At 49.6% G+C, this 21,346-nt stretch overlaps 1 protein-coding gene across 1 annotated transcript in view; it reads left to right on the top strand.

The window, feature by feature from the left end:
- The window catches only part of LOC123376864 (ephexin-1-like), a gene marked incomplete at its 3' end in the record, with an annotated part of 71,261 nt that extends 50,368 nt beyond the window's left edge, over positions 1-20,893 (top strand). Inside the window, exons 4-5 of the mRNA XM_045029105.1 lie at positions 18,916-19,137; positions 20,751-20,893. Of these exons, the coding sequence (XP_044885040.1) occupies positions 18,916-19,137; positions 20,751-20,893 (365 nt within the window). The remainder of the gene's footprint in view (positions 1-18,915; positions 19,138-20,750) is intronic.
- Positions 20,894-21,346: the final 453 nt, after the last annotated feature.

Here is a 21,346-nt window from a genome sequence, read left to right on the forward strand (position 1 = left end):
ACTAAAAATCATGGCTACTCTGACCAGGCCCCTGGAGCCTTTTGATGAGAATACAGAGCAGTGGCATGTGTATATTGAGCGTTTTGAGCTTTTTGGTATTGCAAATGACATTACAGAAGCGAAGAAGGTGCCAATATTCTTAACTGTTGTAGGGGCTAAAACCTACTCTCTGCTACGCAGCTTACTACACCCTGTTAAGCCTGAGACTAAATCTTACAGTGACATTGTGGAAATCCTGGGGTCTCATTTCTCCCCAAAACCACTGGTAATTGCTGAAAGATATAGGTTCCACAAAAGAGACCAAAAGGAAGATGAAACAGTTGTACAATTTGTAGCCATTTTAAAAAAGCTAGCAGAACACTGTGAATTTAAAGAAATGTTACATGATGCCCTGCGTGACAGGTTAGTGTGTGGCCTGTACAGTGAAGCTATACGGAAGCGCCTACTGACAGAGGCTCAGCTTACCTTACAGAAGGCTGTTGATATTGCTGTCTCCATGGAACTGGCTACAAGGGAGGCACAATACATCGGTGCACCCCCTAAGGTGCAAAAAGTGTCACAAGAACCGACCCACAAAACTGTGCAGAGTCAAGAATGTTACCGCTGTGGTAAGCCGGGTCACCAGGCATCAGAATGCTGGTGTAAGGACCTGGTGTGTCGACACTGTGGCAAAAAGGGACACATTGAGTGTGCCTGTAAACAAAAGAAAAAGAGGCCTGTGGTCTGGCCGACAAAAAGAGGAACCCTGCATACCCTAGAGCAGACCCAGAATGATCAAGGTGACACCTCATCGCAAGAGGAAGTGCCACTGCATGTTTTGTCTTTGGCAATGGGCTCACATGAATACTGGGTAACCCCGTTATTGGATGGCAAACGTATACGCATGGAACTGGACACCGGTGCAGCCGTCTCACTGATCTCCGAGACTGTGTATAAAGAAAAGCTACAGCATCTTCCGCTTAAGGCAACAAAAACTGTTCTGAAGACGTATACGGGAGAAGCTGTGCCTATGCTGGGCACTATTGATGTTAAGGTGGAGCTCAATGGACAGGTGGCTAAATTGCCACTGTTTGTGGTGAGAGGTAACTACCCAGCCTTAATGGGTAGGTCTTGGCTTGGGAAAATTCAACTGAACTGGGCAGAAGTGCACCGGATGACTAAAGAAGAAACCAGTCTAACCCCTATACTAAGGAAACATGCTGCTGTTTTTGGAGATGATTTGGGAAGTATGAAGGGAATCACTGTGACATTGAACATTAAACCTGGCAGTCCACCAAAATATCTGAAAGCCCGAACTGTGCCATATGCCATCAGGCCAAAAGTTGAAGCAGACCTGGAGCGCCTGGTCACCAATGGAGTCCTAATACCAGTTACCCATAGCTCATGGGCCACTCCTATCGTTCCAATCGTGAAGAAAGATGGCTCTCTCCGGATTTGCGGTGATTTTAAAGTCACTGTCAACCCAGTGTTGTGTGCAGAGCAATACCCGCTTCCCCGCATCGATGACCTCTTCGCAGGCCTGGCTGGGGGACAAAAGTTCAGTAAGATTGATCTGAGTCAAGCATATTTACAGATGCACGTCGATGAAAAGTCCCAAGAGCTGTTGACTATTGTGACTCATAAGGGGCTTTATCGATACTGTCGTCTACCCTTCGGAATAACATCTGCTCCCGCCCTGTTCCAGAGGGCTATGGACCAGATCTTGTGTGGCTTGTCAGGAGTTCAGTGCTATCTGGATGATATCCTGGTCACTGGAAGAAATGAAGAGGATCACTTAAAGAATTTAGAGGCTACCCTACAAAGACTGGAAGAGTATGGCCTACGAGTTCGCAAAGACAAGTGTGAATTCTTCAAGCCCTCTGTTGAATATTTGGGACATATCATTGATTCTGCAGGTCTTCATAAGGCCCCTGCAAAAGTTAAAGCTATTGTGGAGGCTCCCCCACCTCGAAATGTAAGCCAGCTGCGCTCGTTTCTAGGGGTACGTCTACACTACGGGATTATTCCGAATTTGCATAAACTGGTTTTGTAAAACAGAATTTATAAAATCGGGTGGAGCGCGGCCATACTAAGCACATTAAATCGGTGGTGTGCGTCCATGGTCCGTGGCTAGCGTCGATTTCTGGAGCGTTGCACTGTGGGTAGCTATTCCCTAGCTATCCCATAGTTCCCGCAGCCTCCCCCGCCCCTTGGAACTTCCGGGTTGAGATCCCAGTGCCTGATGGGGCAAAAATCATTGTCGCGGGTGGTTCTGGGTAAATGTCGTCAGTCACTCCTTCGTCTGGGAAAGCAACGGCAGACAAGCATTTCGCGCCTTTTTCCCCTGGATTGCCCTGGCAGATGCCATAGCATGGCAATCATGGAGCTTTTTTTGCCGTTTGTGACTCTCACCGTATGTGTACTAGATGCCGCTCACAGAGGCGATTCAGCAGCGCTACACAGAAGCATGCTTTTGCTTTTGCATGACAGCAGAGATGGTTACTAGCCATATTGCACCATCCAAACCCTTCCATAAATTGGAACTGAGGATGATCATGGCTACCAGTCCTTTTGTACCATTTGCTGCTAGTGCCCCTGGTCAATCAGCCAGGGGCGCAAAAGCCAAGAGTGGTTACTAGCCATATTGCACCTTCCATCGTTTTGTACCATTGGCTGCTGTCATAAGTGCCCCATGCCGATCAGCCAGGGGCGCAAAAGCAAAAATTGGGAATGACTCCCTGAGTCAATCCCTCCTTTTTGGTATCTAAAAATAGAATCAGTGCTGCCTAATATAGGCAAGTGTGCTAGAGAACCACCTGCTCTGTGTCAGAGCCCGCAGAAATTATTATCTGTATGCTATTCACAGGGGGTGCTCCTGTAACAACCCCACCTGTTGATTCCGTTCTTCCCCCAGCCTTTCTTGGCTACCGTAGCATTGTCCCCCCACTTGTGTGATGAATTAATAAAGAATGCAGGAATAAGACACACTGACTTGTTAGTGAGAAATGAGTGGAAGGCAGCCTCCAGCTGCTATGATAGTCCAGACAGGACATTAAGCAGTGTGTAGGAGAGAAGCCCAGCATCCCACTGCTAGTCCAGGGGCAACTGAATCTTTTCTTTACACATGAAGGGTGGGGGCTGATGGAGCTCAGCCCCCTGTTGCTATGATGAGGATGGTTACCAGCCATATTGCACCATCCATCCACCAGAAAAAATTAGGGCCAATAGGCTGATGACGAGGACGGTTACCAGTCCTTTTGTACCATCAGCTGAGGCTGATGATGAGGATGGATTTCCATCATTTTGTACAATCAGCTTATGCTGATGATGAGGATGGATTTCCATCCTTTTGTACCATCAGCCGCCCATGGCGGGGGGGGAGCAAGGATGTTGGTGTTGAGTGCTGCACTATCGCGTCTATCTGCAGCATTCAGTAAAGATAGGGTGACATGTAAAAGAGTCAGAGGATTGTTTTACCTTTCGCTTCTGGGGGTGGGTGGGGGGTGGGTGAGTAGATTGCCAAGCTATGCCCTGACCCGCGGGCACTGTGTTTGACCCTAGAAGCATTTGGAGCTCAGCCAAGAATGCAAATAATTTTAGGAGGCTGCAGGAACTGTGGGATAGCTTCAGTCCTCCAGTCCATGCGCATCCATTTGATTCTTTGGCTTTCCGTTACGCTTGTCACGCTGCAGTGCGCTGAGTCCCTGCTATGGCGTCTGTCTGGAGATTTTTAAAAAAAGGATTCTGAATTTCATCTTCTGTAACGGAGCGCTGATAGAACGGATAGAACGGATTTGCCTGCCCTTACAGCGATCACATCCGCATGGTCCATGCGGGAGCTCTTTTTTTTATTTTGATTTCGGACTGCATCGCCACCCGTGCTGATCGGAGCTCCACGCTGGGCAAACAGGAAATATTCAAAAGTTCGCGGGGCTTTTCCTGTTTACCTGACCACTGCATCCGAGTTCAGATTGCGGTCCAGAGCGGTCACTGGTGCACTGTGGGATAGCTCCCGGAGGCCAATACCGTTGATCAGCGTCCACACTAACCCTAATCCGATATGTTAATACCGATACTAGCGTTACTCCTCTCGTTAGGGAGGAGTACAGAAACCGGTTTAAAGAGCCATTAAAATCGATATAAGGTGCCTCCTAGTGTGGACGGTTTTGGCATTAAATCGGTTTTACGCTCCTAAAACCGATTTAAACGCCTAGTGTAGACCAGGCCTAGGACTCCTGAACTATTATGGAAAGTTCATCTCACAGTTAGCCACACTGCTAAAACCACTTCATGAGCTCCTTGGGCAGAACAAGGCCTGGAAGTGGACTGAAGCCTGTGATGTTGCGTTTAACAAAGCTAAGGATGCATTGCTAAATTCTGAAGTTCTAACGCACTTTGATCCATCCTTACCACTGCAATTGGCCTGCGATGCCTCCCCTTATGGAGTGGGAGCAGTCGTGTCACATATTATGCCTTCAGGAGAAGAGAGACCTATTGCTTTTGCTTCACGCACTCTAAGCAAAGCAGAAACTAACTACGCCCAAATCGAACGTGAGGCATTAGGAATTGTTTTTGGAATTCGGAAGTTTCATCAGTACTTGTTTGGGCGAAAATTTACTCTTCTCACAGACCATCGACCTCTGACATCAATTTTTGGACCTTACACAGGCATTCCCCCATTAGCTGCTAGTCGTATGCAACGTTGGGCATTGTTACTTTCAGCACACACATATGAAATCAAATATCGGAAATCCACTCTACACGGCAATGCAGATGGCCTCTCAAGGTTGCCTTTGCCGGTCAAACACCAAGATAGTGCCCACAAGGAAATCCTCTACTTTGAACAGGTAGAGAATACACCCATCACTGCTACTCAGATAAAGAAGGCAACTCGCGTTGACCCAGTATTGTCCCACGTTATGGACCTGGTGATGCATGGAACATCTCGACAAACCTCTCCGGTCTCATCCGACCTTGTTCCCTACATGTCCAAGCGGACGGAGTTATCGGTCCAATCTGGTTGTTTGTTGTGGGGGAGACGTGTCATTATTCCACCACCACTGAGATCACAGATGTTAGAACAGCTACATTCCGGTCACTGTGGAATAGTGCGCATGAAGGAAATTGCACGAAGCTATTTTTGGTGGCCTGGACTGGACAGCGCTATTGAAGAGAAGGCAAAAGCTTGTATGTCATGTCAGGGTGTGAGGAATGCACCCCAGTGGGCACCCCTACACCCATGGGACTGGCCTGAAAACCCGTGGCAACGTATTCACGTTGACTTTGCTGGCCCCCTTGAAGGAAGCATGTTCTTGGTGGCAATAGATGCCCATTCTAAATGGCCAGAAGTCTCTATAATGCAGTCCACTTCTGCAGAGAGTACTATCCAAAAACTATGAGGACTCTTTAGTCGTTTTGGTCTGCCAGAACAACTTGTGAGCGACAACGGACCGCAGTTCGTTTCTCAGGAGTTTCAAAACTTTATGAAAGCAAATGGGATACACCACATCACGTCAGCACCATATCATCCGTCCACCAACGGATTAGCTGAAAGATTTGTGCAGACAATGAAAAACGCTTTGAAATCAGCAAGGGGACAACACTCCATTCAAAAGCGTCAAAAGTCTTTTTACTTTCCTACAGAAACACACCTCATGCTACGACCCACGCATCTCCGGCCTTTCTAATGATGGGACGACAGCTGCGCACTTGCTTTGATCTGCTGAAACCTTCTGAACCCAGACAAATTGTGCAACATCAGCAGCAATATCAAGTCATCAGACGGGCACCCAGAGCAAAAGACCAAACCTTTAGCCCGGGACAGCCAGTTTTGGCTCGGAATTATACTTCCAGAGCTAAATGGGTTCCGGCCACAGTCATCACTCAAACAGGACCTGTTTCCTACACAGTCCGGACTGCAGAGAATCTTACCTGGCGGCGACATGTAGATCAGCTGTTGCCAGGTCATGCCAGTCCTCAGGACCCATCTGCAGTTGAGGGGTCTGACTTCACCTCTTCTGGTGAGGGATCGAATCACGAGTCACCTGTTTCTGACTGTTCTCCTCCATTACTGCCGGCGGCTGAGATACCCCTTTGCCCAGCACGAGCTGATACCACCTCATCACCTGTTCGTGCTGCGGACCCTGAGCCCCTAGTGCTTTCGGGTGCAATAACACCAGTAGTTCGCCGTAATCCACCTAGAGACAGAAGGCCTCCTCATCGGCTGGATCTTTAGCTAGGGCGAACCCACGGTTATGGGGCAAAATAATCCCCAGGGTTTAGCCGGGAATGGAGGCAGTCTACCCTCCTTCTCTAGTCTAGTGTGTGTTTTATTTAGGGGATGTTCTTATTAGGGGGGGAGGAATATGTTGTGTATTTGGTTGTCATGGTTTTGTTGCTATGGCAACTGAGTTAGCTTATTATGGGTTAGCTCAACCGGTTTCAACCGGCTGAGGTGCTCTCTGTATATATGTAAATAAAATGGAGGTTTTGGTTAGCTGCCTGCTCTCTGGCCTCAAGTGATTGCTTCCTACACCGGCTGCCCCAAGGATACAACAGTAACAAAGTTGACAAAAGTGTCAGCTCCAAAAGAATTTAGGAAAAAACATTCAAACCATCTCCCTCCACATAAAGAAGTGAGCCATGCATCAGACCCTGAAGATCAACATACATAAGTGTTGCAGGGTTGATACTCCCCATTGTAGGTAGGGTTGCCAGGTGTCCAGATTTCAACTAGAATACCCGGTTGAAAAGGGACCATGTCAGCTCCTGTCAGCAGTCTCCATGGGCAGTAGGTAGGGGAGGCTGGGCTGCTCCAAACAGCCAGGCATGGCCCCACCCATCCTCCCCCTCCAGGGGCTGGGGCCACGCCATCTGCCTTCCCGGGGCTGTGGTGACGCTGCATGTTCTCCCTCCCGGCGCACCAGAGCTGGGGAGGCTGCAGCGGCACCACGCGCTCTCTCTCCCAGCGGTCCGGGGCAGGGGGGCCTATGGGCACTAGGAAGCCTAGGTCAAGGGCCAGCAGCCATGGTGAAGTGGCTCTGGTTTTGGGGAGGGGGGCAGAAGGGGCGGTGCCTCAGGTGGAAGTGGTGAGGCTCGGGGCTAGCCTCCCCCACCCAGCAGTTCACATGCCCCCCTGGCAGGCTCCCTACCTGACTCCACACGGCTCCCAGAAGCAGCGACATGTTCCGAGGCAGAGGCGTGGCTGGGGGAGGGCGGTGGCTCTGTGCGCTGTCCCTGCTGCTCCCATTGGCTGGGAACTCTGGCCAGTCGGACCTGCGGAGGTGGTGCCTGCGGCCAGAGGCAGCACTCAGAGCCGCCTGGCTGCATCTCTGCCTCGGAACATGTCACTGCTTCCAGGGAGGTGCCTGAGGTGAGCACCACTCGGAGCCCACTCCCTGCTCCCCCTCCTGCATCCTAACCCCCTGCCCCAGCCCTGAGCCCCCTCCCAGAGCCTGCACCCCACACCTCTTCCCACACCCCAACCCCCTGCCCTGAGCCCCCTCCCACACCCAAACTCCCTCCCAGAGCCTGCACCCAGCACCCCCCACACCCCAACCCCCTGCCCTGAGCCCCGTCCTGCACCCCAAACCCCTCATCTCCAACCCCACCCCAGAGCCCACACCCCCAGCTGGAGCCCTCACCACCCCCACATCCCAATCCCCTGCCTGGATCTCCCTACTGAACCCTGAACCCCTCATTTCTGGCCCCAGACCAGAGAGGGTATCCCCTACCACACCCCAACCCCCCATCCCAGCCTAGAGCCCCTTCCTGCACCGTGAACCCCTATTCTGGAGCCCACACCCCCAGCCGGAGCCCTCACTTCTTCCTGCACCCTAACTGCTTACCCCAGCCCAGTAAAAATGAGTGAATGAGGGAGTGTGAGGGAGGATGGAGTGAGCGGGAGGAGAGGGGCCTTGGGGCAGGAGCAGGGCAAGAGTGTTCAGTTTTGTGTGATTAGAAAGTTACCATCACACAAAACCAAACACTCCTGCCCTGCCCCTTCTCCGAGGCCCACCATCCACTCACTCCATCTCCCCTCCCTCTGTCGCTCACTCTTCCCCACCCTCATTTCCCAGTCAATGGGAGCTGTGGAGCTCGGGGCAGCGGCAGCACACAGAGCCCCCCGGCCAACCCTTCACCTAGGAGCCAAGGGACATGTCACTACTTCCGGGAGCTGCGTGGAGTCAGGTAGGGAGCCTGCCAGCCCCGCCAACTGGTCTTTTAACAGCCCGCTCAGTGGTGCTGACCAGAGCTGCCAGGGTCCCTTTTCGATTGGGCTTTCCAGTCAAAAAACAGACTCCTGGCAACCCTACCTAGCAGCTGGAGTCCATGAGGCTGTCCTGGTCCTCAGGGTGGCGAGGCCTAGCAGCCAGTGTCGTTGGTGTCAGGCAGTAGTGTCCAATGTTCACAGTCTCAGGCAATGGTGCCTAGTACCTTGGGCAGTTGCCATACCCAGGAGCAGGTGTGGCAGCGGGTAGGAAGACCTGGATCCACCCTATTCCATTGAGTCCCACCTCCTGGGCCCTATGGAATTGGTAGTCCTGGGTGATAGGTGCTGGAATTAGGGGTGCTGGGGATGCTCCCACACTCCTTGGCTTGAAGTGATTTCAATAATATACGGGCTTTAGAGTTTGGTTCACTGGCTCTCAGCATCCCCACTATACAAATTGTTTCAGCACCCAAGTCCTGGTTTCAAGTTCAGGTTCCAACCTCCACAAATGTGTTCCCTGGGCCACTTCCTGTGATTCCAGTTCCGGCAGCTCTGCTGGGAGCAGCAGCCATCTTTCTCCCTCTGACTCCACGGTTAACTGCGAGTCCTCAGTAGACTCGACATCTTTAGCCTCCACAGTCTGGAACTCAAGTGGCTTCCTGGCTGGAGCCTGCAGCGTGTGTCCGCTCTCTTCCTCAGTCAGCCCAGACTGAGCTGAGCTGCTTCCTTTTATATCCTGGTTTCAGCTGGAGCATGCCAAGCAAGGGTGAGAGGGTGTGACCAGTGAATGGTCAACCCTTGCTGGGCTAGTGTGGGATTGATATACCCCATCACAGTAAACTTTGTTGGATCAACAGAGAAAATTAGGTTCAGAAATGAGGGCTCACAACAGAAAATGCCCTGTGTTACCATGCTCCCCCAATACTCAGTATCCACATCTGAGGGCTGCTGGCAAAAGTATTCCTGCTAAATCTCTATTTTTAGGATAGCATGTAAGGAGGGAGGACTATCACAAACATAACTGCAACGCAGATCACATAGCAGCTATCAAACTGATGACGCTCCCAAGATTATTGAAAATGATAGTATATTTGCGTTTGGCAACAACAAAGAAAGTAGAACCCATTTCAGTAAATAAAGAGAAAACTAGATTGTGAGAGCAAGATATTTTGGCGGGATAATGTGCAGTTATGGCTATTCAGAGCAATGGGAATGTCAGTGTTGCATATGGATACAGTCCAAAATCTCCCTAGAAAAAACTTTTGTGGAATGTTTTCTTAGCTTGCAGGCCCCTATTCCATTTTTTCGTGAGTGCCTTGAGTAGAGCGGGATGCCTGGAGTGGATCTGAGTGGGAATTCCTTGTTCCTGTCATCTTCTGGTCTCTTATTTGATTATTTCACTAGCTACAGACAATGGACAGAGCGCCTATGATACCCATTACTATAGTATCTGACTGCTCACAAATATTAATTAATTATTGTCACAAGATATTATTATCCTAATGTCACAGGTGGGAAACAGACACAGAGAAATTCAGGTCAAAGTATCCACTTCTTTTGGATTCCCAATATGAGTGCCTAGCACCTAATTTATCAGAGTAGTTAGAACTTTATATGTTCAAAGCACAGCTCTGATTGACTTCAGTTGTGGCTATGAGTGAGCAACACTTCTGTAAATCAGGCCTCGGGGCATGCACTCAGTCACCCAGAAAATGAGGAAGATGCAATCAGTGAAAAGTTTGGTTTAAGTGACTTTCCCAGTGTCAGATTGGAACTGTGGCACAGGCAAGTACAGAAACCAATTATCCAGGGCAGAATTCAATGGAAGGAACCTTGACATCATCCCTTCTCTTCCTGTAATCCCCTGCTACATTCACTACACACCTTCCAACTTCAGCAACAAATGAAGCAGGGGCCTTACAGACAAGTCTCCTTTACTACTCAATCCTGCCTCATCCCCAGGGCAGGTCCAGGTAGTATGGAAAAATTAGCATGTGACCATGTTATTTAAATACTATCAGAATGCATATGCAAAAAGGGGCCAAATTAAGGTTGCACAGGCAACCTTAATTCTGGCATTTCCTAACTGTTGACTGCTTGACTTTTGCATCCTTAATAATGTTCTTATTCTTTGCAGGTAATTTCCTAGGTTTTAAAAAAAGCAAACTGAAAAGCCAGAAATTCTATGACTAGGTTATTTACACACTCTATTTTCAAGTTCGGCAACTGAGTTGAAATTTTGTGTGTTTTGGAATGACCCAAAACAATTTTTTTTCAAAATTTTCATCAAATCAAAAGACTTGGGAAAAGTTTGTTTGGGGTCAAATGAAACATTTAATTTAAAAAGGTTTTTTTAAAAAAACTGTAATGAAATTGAAGTAAAATTCAAAACAAAATGTCATTTCAAATAAAAAAGTTGAAATGTTTAAACTTTTTTGGAAATTTTTCCCACTGACAAAGAATTTGGCGAATTTGACAAAAATTTGCAAAAGATTGTCATTAATCCAAATCTGAATTTTTTTGGCAACAAAAGTTTCATCCAAAAAAGTTGCTTCTAGGTCTATATTATTGCATCACAGGGAAACCTCCTCCCCCCACCTGGCTCTTTTTCTTACTCCCATTCACTTCACCTAGCCAGTCTTTACCTTTCAGGCTTCTCATCCCAGTCTCCTTGATCAGCAATTCAGTCTGACCTCTTGGGACTCCCCCCAGCTCCCACTCTCCTTGCCAGGCCACTCCTAACCCCTTTCCCCCATAACCCTGTAGCTGTTTGTCCCCAGTTTCCTTCCTTAGCCAGTTCCAGTCCCACCCCCTGGCTCTTCATCCAATCTCTCTCTTCTCCACCTTGGTTTCCAATCACATCCTACACTCACTCACATTCCCAGTCTCTCTCCCCAGGCTCCTCATCCAATCTGTGTCCCCTATTATCCCCTGCTCCCGGTCCCAGTCTCTTTGCCCAGCCATCCCAATTCTCCCCCTGGACACTGGCTCCTCGTCATTTCTATCTCTCTCCATCTCACCTCCTTCCCCCCACCTCACTGGTTCTCAGTCCCAGTCTCCCACCCAGCTTCTCATCCAATCTCAATCTCCCCCCCCCCCGCTAGCTCCCAGGCCCTGTGTCCATCGAGTCCCAATCTCTGCCCCAGTTCCCACTCCTAGTCTGTTTCCCTCCCCTACCATCTGACCAACATCCAAGATCCCAGTCTACACACCCCTAAACTCTTGTCCCAATCTATTCCCCCTGCCAGTCCAGCTCTTGTCCCCTCTGCATCCTAATCAGGCAGCTCCCTCCTCCACATTCCCTGGGTATTGCAGGGATGTCATTGAGAACAAAGGACAGGACAATCTCCTTATTCTCAGTCAGATGCCTATAAGCCAGTGGTTTTCAACCTTTTGTACTGGTGACCCCTTTCACATAGCGAGCCTCTGAGTGTGACCCCCCCTTATAAATTAAAAACACATTTTTATATATTTAACACCATTATAAATGCTGGAGGCAAAGCGGGATTTGGGGTGGAGGCTGACAGCTTGCGACCCCCCATGTAATAACCTTGTGACCCCCTGAGGGGTTCCAACCCCCAGTTTGAGAACCCCTGCTATAAGGAGCACAACCCACAGCTCCAGACAGCTGCAATTACAGGGGAAATCCTGCTCTGTCCTGGGCTGGAACATGCTCACTGTGGACCACGTCATCAGGGAGTTTAGCTGCCAGGCTCGAACAAGTCTCTACTGAGCATATACAAAATGGATTTTTCAAAGGGTTATAAATTGGCCAAAGTTGGGTGGATTTTCATGGGGACAGCAAAAGGTACATCCCTGACACAAAGGCACATCTCCATGCCGAATTTCAAATCCCTGCTTGAAAGCATGGGGGCACAAGGATTTTTCAAAGAAAAGGTGACCAGAATTTTTTTAACATGGGCAAAACAATTCCATTTCCCCCAGCCTCATTCTAAGAAACGGCTGAAACATTCTGGCTGAAATTTGCCACAAAAATTCAGCTCAAGGTAGACACCCAGAATGGGAAATTTCAGCCCAAATGGTTAAAGTTTGGAAAAGTTATTATAAGCAACTGAAAACAGCATCTTATAAAAGGAAATGTCAGACAACCTTAATAATAGGGGTGCAAAGGACACCCAGAGTCAAAGATTGCTAATTTAAAAATAATAATCAGACCTAACTGGCAGACAGAGACACCATACAAAGAATACCTGAGGCAATACAGAACTGAAATGGGACAGTCCTGGGGGCTTGGCATGTCGAGTGGAGGGGCCACCCGTTTGCCCAGTGCAGGGTTGGTACACCCCATCAAATGATTGTCAGGAATCCCTGTTGCATCAAACAATCATGATCAAGGGGCTCAGGACCTCTGGCGGGCAGAGCAAACAAGTAGTCTGTAGCCCTTGGGCCTACTGGCAAGAGCAAACGATGGCAGCTGGGGCTCTGACCCTCTGAGCAGGGCAGGGCAGAGCAAACAATCAGTCTGCAGCCCCTGGGGCAGGGCAGAACAAACACTCAGTCTACATCCAGAGTCCCTGGTAGCCATGCCTAGTGGCAATTGCAAGCAAGGGTGGGAAGGTAGGGGAACTTGGGCCCACACTACTATACCAGGTTCTTATACTGCCTATTAAGGGTTCAGGCATTGGCTCCTAACACATTCCCTGGGTCACTTACTACCATAAATCCCACCTCAGCTGACAGTGGCTCGGCATCTCCATCAGTCTCTGTGGTCAGCTAGTCATCCACAGCATAGTCTAGGTCCACAGTCCCAACAGCCTGGAGAGTCAATGGTTCCACTGCAGGAGCCTGCAGCACACATCCTTCCTCCACCAGCCCTGACTTAGCTGGGATGTCTCCTTTTATCTGTCCCATGTGAGCATGCACAGCAGGGGCTTTGGGGAGTGGTCTCCTGGGCTCATAATGATTGGTCATCCCCTGTTGACCCAGTGCAAGGTTGGTACCTCACAGGGACACAGAGCCAAAGCAGAATCAGAAGAGATAGAAGTTAGAAGTGGGGGCCAAAAAACTTCAGGGATTGGGGAGTTCCACTGGTCCTACACTAGAAAGACATGGCCCAGGAGTAAAAATTGTGCACAGATGGTACCTTTAGAGTCTGTGATTAACAAAAAGAAAAAAAGAGACCTGATGCCTGAATTCCTGTGCAAAAATAACATATAGGACCTGATGTAACACTCAAAACACTCTACCAAAATAGAGAAGTTATGCTTGTACTACTCATCATTGCAGAAAACACTGCTCAGCAGACACGTGTTGTCTAACTGAGTCACAAAACATACTTGACTAGGTATAACCTTAGTGGAAGTTATAACTGACCCCACATTTCTCCTGTGAGTCAACTGGCCTTGGTTGAACAGGGCTGTTTGTCTGAGCCCCATTTGTAGCCTTTACCTATGCAAGTACCCGCCCCCACCGCCCCCCAAGTAAGGTCTGCTGGTCTGAGTCCTCTGTGTTTCTTCTTTTTAGTTTCTGTAGGAGGAAGATTGATGCAATAATAATAAATAATAATAATAATACATATAAAAACCTCTTTTTTCCATCCTCAGGAACAGCCAAGTGAGGTTTTTGTCAAGCTTTCCAATAAAATTCACTTTTGTGCTTAGAATATACATGAACAATGTTAGTCCAGTGGGTTAATTACTTTGAAAAACTATTAGCACCTCAAAATAGGGGTTTAGAATAAAAATCCAGCCATAACTATAATACTGAAAAAGGCAAATTATGAACTCCAGTAAGTTATCACATTTTTAATATAGCTATGGGCCAGGTCAGCCAAATTTAAAATCTTCTCTTCCAACAGCACTATGCTAAAGGTAAGGACATTTGGCAACCACCCCCCCCCCCTACTTCCTTGAAGAAATACACACAACTCACATTCCCTCTTCTTAGCACACAGCCACACTGAAGATTCCCAGTGCCATGAGGACTAATGAAACGGGGAGAGGCACACATGGGGATAACTCCCAGTGTCTAGGTGCTTCAGAAAACCCCACAATTCCTAAAGAGGACCTGTGTTTTTTTGTTTTTAATGTAGAGCTCAGTCTTCAAGTTGCTTTGTGTCTGCTGTGACATCAGTCAGAGCAGAAAGCACTCAGCACCTAACAGGAGGTGCTCACCAGCTTGCAGGATTGAAGCTTCATTTTTAAAATGCACGTCATGCCAGTAGTCAGATTCTCTTTTTCCCACTCCTCTCCCCTGCTGGGTGTGGGGAGCCCTTTCTTCGGGTGTGCTTCTTAAGCATTTGTTCTGATTACAAGGAGCACTTCAGTTATAGACCTAGAGACTGAAGTAGGAGTAGGTGGTGTGTATTTGGCAAGGAAGAAAGGGCAACACTTTTCAAAGATTAAAGTTTAAAAATAAAAATATTCTTCCTAGGGGAAGGAAAATGAGCCTGTCAGTGCATAAAAATGGAACAGGTTTATATGGGACTAAAATGTGGGATGTTCCTTATTATCACAGTAGTGACCTCCCATGGTCACAGAAGGCATTCCATTCTCTAAACTCCTGTTTTCACCTCCTCATAGCTTTCATTAACAAAAATTTTGGACTCACATTTTTCATGCTTTCATCTGAGCCCAAAGGTGAGTTTATTGTGGAAAGTTTGAAGAAAAACCAGGCAGCCTGTCTTAATTACCAGGCAGTTATAGGATTGTGGGAAAAAATGTTTTCTATTTTTGCATATAACCCAAAATGCTTACGTTTCTAAAAAAAAATCTGAAGAAGTGGGTTTTTTACCCATGAAAGCTTATGCCCAAATAAATCTGTCAGTCTTTAAGGTGCCACTGGACTCCTTGTGGCTTTTGTGGATACAGACTAACACAGCTGCCCCTCTGATACGTTTCTAAAAAGTTCAGATTTGTCATAGACTTAATCCCTGAGAGGGTGGCCCAGTAAAACAGGGCAACAGACTGACAGTCAGGATATCTGGGTTCTTCTCCTGACTCTGCCACTGACTTGCTGCAATTTTGAGCATCTTACATTATACCTCTCAATAGTAACTCAATCTCCCCATCTGTAAAATAGAGATAATACTTTCCAACCTTGTACCAAGTTTTCATATCTACAGAGAAAAAATGCCGTATAAGAATTAATTGTTAAAATATTTGGTTAAGAAATACTAGCACAAAACTTATTAAAGTTGAATTCATTAACCTTTTAACATGCATCAGTTTCTTGTGAGATTTATCTAAATAGGTCCCCATGAAAGTCATATTTAGAACTGTGTTTATTTTAGCACAATTGGTAAAAGTTTGTGCATTTTGCTGCTCTGGCACCCCATTGGTAGATACAGGTTTAGGAAGAACTATCTCACTCTTGGCCCTGATCCTGAGGCAGGAGTGAAGAATAGGCAGCTCTTAACTCTACCAGGAACAGGCTCATCAAAGTAATTGCCCTCCCTTGTAAGTATCAATTCTCTGACCCCCCTCCCCCACAGCTGTCAACCCTTCCAATACTCTTACTTCAGGGACAAGTGCTCAGCTTTCAATCACTATCCACTGATCAGACAGACCAGCCTCATTGCAACCAGTGTTCTTGACCACTTTACCTCATTTCCAAGCCTTTGGCCCTCCTCACAGTTGTCTGTCCCCCAGACCCCTCTACATGACTGATAAGTGCTGTCACCCAGCTTTCCTATCATATTGACCCTCTAACTAGTGACAAACTCCTGACCCCCACTCCTGGTCTCAAACACTCCTTACTCCATCAAATTCACAGATGTGACAAAACACAGAACCCCCTTCCAATTCTCAAACTTCCCATTGTGATAAGCCCCTGACTTTCCCTATTAGCTGTCAAATGCAATGTCTATCCCATGTAGGGTGACCAGACAGCAAGTGTGAAAAATCGGGACAGAGGGTGGGGGGGTAATAGGCACCTATATAGGAAAAAGCCCCAAATAGTGTGACTGTCCCTATAAAACTGGGACATCTGGTCACTCTAATACCATGATCCCCCTTTAAGTTATCAAAACCCTCTGTGACCACTAGCAGCTGTTAACCTCTCCCAGCACACCCTCACAAAAGGCCAAATTCTTCAGTAACACTGGTTGTGATGCTTTAGAAAATCAGTGTATGTACAATTTATGAGTTCTGACTGGTATTATGAAATTGCTGTATCATGGATGTGGAGTTAGCCAGGTGTTGTCAAGTCTGTGTTACATAACCCCCAGACCAGGGACAAAGGAAAGCGGTTAACCTTAATCATTGTGCTCTGCCCAAACAATGTGTATGCTAAGAAGGGTTGCTTGAGGGAGGATTGCAAACCAGTTCAACCAAGTTTGCCTTGCAAGGCTAGGATTTTCTGGGTGGAATATTTCCCCCAAACAGGTGGCCAGAACTAGCCTTTAAAACTACAGAGACTGGATGAGTAGGGTGATACCTTGAGACACACAGGAAGCTTGGGCAGAAGAGAAGCATGTTTAATGCTTTCATAGCAGTGCGGGCTTGTTTAATTGAGGGATCAGTCAGAAAGAAGGAAACTGGGACACAGGTGAGAGAGACATTCCGTGGTTGAGAGAAACTGTGTGCAGGAAGGGGGCATCCTGAAGCCTAAAGAATGCTCAAGACTGGTGAGGAAACTGAAGTAGGGAAATACACATAGGTGTTTTATTGTTTGCCTATATCTTTATCTCTCTTGCAATATTTAAGTAAAGAGTAATTGTGTTTGGAAAACTTTCTAAAGTCTATCTGTGTGTCTATTTGCTTCATCAATACGTGCCCCCTCAAGAGTTAAACTATAAACCTACTAGAGCAACCATGGATGGAACTCTGGGAAAGGGTGTGCTTAAGCTACTAGGGAGTCTGGGAGTGGATCACCATTGGTCTTGGGGGCACCGTGGGCAGCTAGGCTATGAGATCCAATTTCCATAAAGGGGTAACAGCCTGCCTGTGCTCAGGAAATGTGCTAATGATGCCAAGGGCAAACAGAGTGCTACAACCTATTCTGCCAAAGGGAAGCTTAAGAGCACATTAATCTAGTGTTTTGGGTCCCCTCCCCAACACAGCAACCTGGAGTTTCCAGCCAAGAGGGGCTCTACCGGGGATGTGTGTGACAACCATTGTAAACCCAGATGGTATCCACTGGTGGTCAGTTGAGTTTCTCTGGGTTTATACCAGTGTAACTAGAAGAAGTTGGGCCAAATTATCCTGATGCATTATTTGGCAAATAATACAGTATAATAGAGAAAAAAATCTGCCTTTATCTATACATTGAGATCCACATATGGATTTCATTATTATTGCCTAAATTGTATGATTACGTATTGAAAAAAGCCATATTTATATATGCAAAGGGGTAAGTTAAGGTTTGTCTGGGAAACTTGGCTGAGAATTTCCTGTTTAAATCCTCAGATTTAATTTGGCATGAATTACCCTTTTCTCCTGGGAGTTAGCAAGTTGTGGCAGAGCAGCACCCAGCCTGTCCACAAGTTTTCAAATTGATCAGAAGGGTGTGACTGTATACTAAAGTTCAAGCGGAGTCAACCTTGAGGCAGCATAAAGATTACCTGAATGAAGACAGATTTTAGATTGCCGAAAATATTGATATTTGTCTGAGCAAAAAAAAAAAACCAAACCTGTAAAGCTGACAATTCTTAGGTAGAGAGGGAGGTGCAGGGAAGAAAGGTGCAAAATCCCCTGTATTGGGGAGGAAGGTAATTGTTCTCTCTGTGAGGTAATTTGGATTTGAGAGAAAGTCCCTATGATGGGCGACTGGAGGAGGGAATTATTTTGAGTCTATCCTCCATCTCAGAATTTGCTTGCAGTAGAAGAAATGCACAATATGCACCAAATCCGGGAGTAATCCAAAAACGCTACACTTCCCCTCCAAAACACTCACTGGCCACGCTCTCTCTGCTCCAGGGCGTGAGGTGCAGACAAAGGGGAAGAGAGGTTCTCTGCCCCTAACTGAAGGGGTAGGGGACACCTCTATGTGTGGGAGGGAGACCTGTGCTCTGGGTTTGAGGGGCTAGGGAGAGGTCCTCTGTGAGTGTGCTGGGCTGGAGGCAGTAAGGGGTGGGTGGGTGCACACATCTCTGAGATCTGGCTGGGGAAAGGGATGGTGGCTGCTGGAATGGGGGTGGGTGGGGGGTGGGAGGGACCTCTGGTGGGGGGGGATGTCTGCCTCTGGGCGATGTACCCAGGGCAGTGGGCTCTGAGGAGTGCAGTGCTCTCTCAGGGGTGCTCCTGGGAAAGGGGTGCAGCTGTGGGAAGCTCTATCGGGGCAGGTGCTACCTCTCAGGGGGGTGTAGGTCTCTAGCTGGGGAGGGGACTGCTGGGGGAGTGTAGCTCTCTCCAGGGTGGTCCATCTCCTGGGGGCGCTAGCTGGGCCGTGGGGCATCTGGGGGCCTGGTCCATGTCTTGGGGGTTCTAGCCGGACCGGGAGGCGGGGTTCTGGGGGGAGCCAGTCATCTCCCGGTGGCTCACGAGGGGCCGTCCGTCTCCCGGGGGCTCTAGCAAGGCTCGGGAGCTCTGGGGGGGCCGGTCGGTCTCCCAGGGGTTCGGGGGGCAGTCGGTGTCCGGGAGACTCTGGGGGAGCCAGTCAGTGTCTGGGAGGCTCGGGGGGGGGGGCAGTGGGTCTCCCAGGGGCTCGGGGGGGCAGTCGGAGTCCGGGGGACTCGGTGGGGCGGTCGGTGTCCCGGGGGCTCTAGCCGGGCCGGGGGTCCCTCCCCCGCGCACGCTGCAGGTCTCCATCTCCCTCCCGCGCAGGCTGCTGCCTTCCTACCCCCGTTGCCGTGGCAACCGCCCGGCCTCCCCCAACCCCGCGCCGCCTGCGGAGTCGCTCGGCAGCCGCCGCTCGGAGCCGGACTCGCCGCCGCCGCCGCTGTCACAACCTCACATGGAGCTGCTGGCTGCGGCGCTCAGCGCCGCCTGCGCCCTGGACCGCGACGGCTCGGCGGAGAGCGCGGCCGGAGCCTGCCCGGCCGGCAGGTGAGAGGCGGGGGTTGACGGCGGGGAGGGGGCGCCCCGCCGCGGGACCCACTCACCCCTTCCCGCCTGCAGGCGGACCCACCGCCGGGCTCGCGTCCCTCCTCTGCCCCCTGAGCCAGAGCGCGGTGACCCGCGGACCCTCCAACGCCCCCCCCGCACCCCAATCCTCCTGCCCGCCCGGGGCTGTTCTCCAACCCCCCCCAGCGCCCCTGCTCCGCCCGGGGCTGTTCTCCACTCCCCCCCGCACCCCAATCCCCCTGCCCCGCCCGGGGCTGTTCTCCAACCCCCCCCCAGCGCCCCTGCTCCGCCCGGGGCTGTTCTCCACTCCCCCCCGCACCCCAATCCCCCTGCCCCGCCCGGGGCTGTTCTCCACTCCCCCCCGCACCCCAATCCCCCTGCCCCGCCCGGGGCTGTTCTCCAACTCCCCCCGACCCCCCTGCTCCGCCCGGGGATGTTCTCCACTCCCCCCCGCACCCCAATCCCCCTGCTCCGCCCGGGGTTGTTCTCCAACCCTCCCAACCCCCCTGCTCCGCCCGGGGCTGTTCTCCACCCCCCCGGCACCCCAATACCCCCGCCCGGGGCTGTTCTCCAACCCCCCTAGCCCCCCAATGCCCCTGCCCCGCCCGGGGCTGTTTTCCACAACCCCCCATCCCACTGCCGTGCCTGGGGCTGCTCTCCAACCACCCCCTCCCCCCTGTCCGGGTCTGCTCTCTACCGCCTCCGCCCACCCCTCCAACCCAACCCAACCCCGGCTGATCTCCACTCTCTGCACTTTCTCCCCTGCACCACCTGGCTGACCTCCAACACCTCCAGCCCTCCTCCACCCCCTTACTGACATGGTGTTGATCTCCATTCCACCCCCCACAACACACATACAACCAGAACTGATCATCATATCCCCTCCCCCCATACGTATGCATCAACTGGGGCTGATTTCCATCACACTCCTCCCCCCGCAACCAGGTTCATCCCTATTTCTCCCCGCCATCTCCCTGTACCAATCCAGGCTGAACTCCAGCTGGAACCGATTCCAGTCCCCTCTCCCTACACCAGGGTATGTGACTGAACTGTCAGCATCCCTTCCTCCTGCCTCCTTCCATGTATTGGAACCGAGATGCATTCATCCTCTGTCCTCCCTACTCTATACAGACCTGAGCTGAACCCCAGCCACTCTCTCTCTCTCTTTTTTACACACACACACACACACACACACACACACCCTCTACCTCTGCTCTGAGGCTGGCTCTATCCTTGCACAGCGCTAAGCTCAGTCGATGATGGGATCCCATACCTCAGCTCTGGGTGGAATCAGGGGAGGTTACTGCTCTCCTGCAGGGCCAAAGCCTCCACTCCCAGTGCTCAAAGACAGCCCCTGTGGCACACAGGACTTTTTTTGGAGCGGAAGGAGTGTGCCTGCCCTATGGAGGTGAATAGTAGAGTAGTTTTGAAAGATACACAGTCAGGGTCCCTAAATAGTGTGTCTTGCTGGCCACTGATGCTGGTAAGTGCCAGAGCCCATTGGTGTATGTGGAAGCTGGGTGTGTCAAATGCTTGGGCTGAGGGCAGCTCGACTGACAATGCCTGACTGTATACTATATATTTCTCTCCCAAAGAGAATCCCCTTCCACGGCCGGACTAGTGCTTATCCCTGATGAGAGCCCCGTGCTCCCAGAGTGCCCAGCTGCTCTCCCTGAAACCCTGCAAATGATCCACCCCATGACAACTGACTCCTGGAAAACCCTCATTGAACAAATAGGTAAGGGCCATGTTTGTTGTGCCATAAATTTACGGGCTGCCCAAGGCATTGTGCTGTCTGACAGAAATACTGCCCCTATTAACCCAGGTAATGTTCCTAGATTTCTAGAGTGTGAAGTCTTTGCTCATGCATTTCTGATGAGTGAAGACACTGAATATAAATAAGAGAAAATGGTTCAAACATTTACATAAAATCCGTTAGAACTAAATTTGGCCTGAAATTTGTAAGAAGTGGTTCAAGTAGGTTATTTTCTAGCCTTTTAATCTTGAGGCAGAATTTATATTAGTTAAAGATACCATCCATTTAAGATTCTCCTGGATGTTAGCTCCTTAGTGTTCAGGTAGCCTGAACCTTGAAAACAGCAATAATTGAAGAGTAAAAACTAACCCCCCTAATAGCAGTCATATGCCACCCTCTGCTGCCCTCAAGATTTGAGGGCACAAGAAGTGGAAA

Source organism: Mauremys mutica, chromosome 9 (assembly GCF_020497125.1).
Source record: "Mauremys mutica isolate MM-2020 ecotype Southern chromosome 9, ASM2049712v1, whole genome shotgun sequence".
NCBI classification, from domain to species: Eukaryota; Metazoa; Chordata; order Testudines; family Geoemydidae; genus Mauremys; species Mauremys mutica.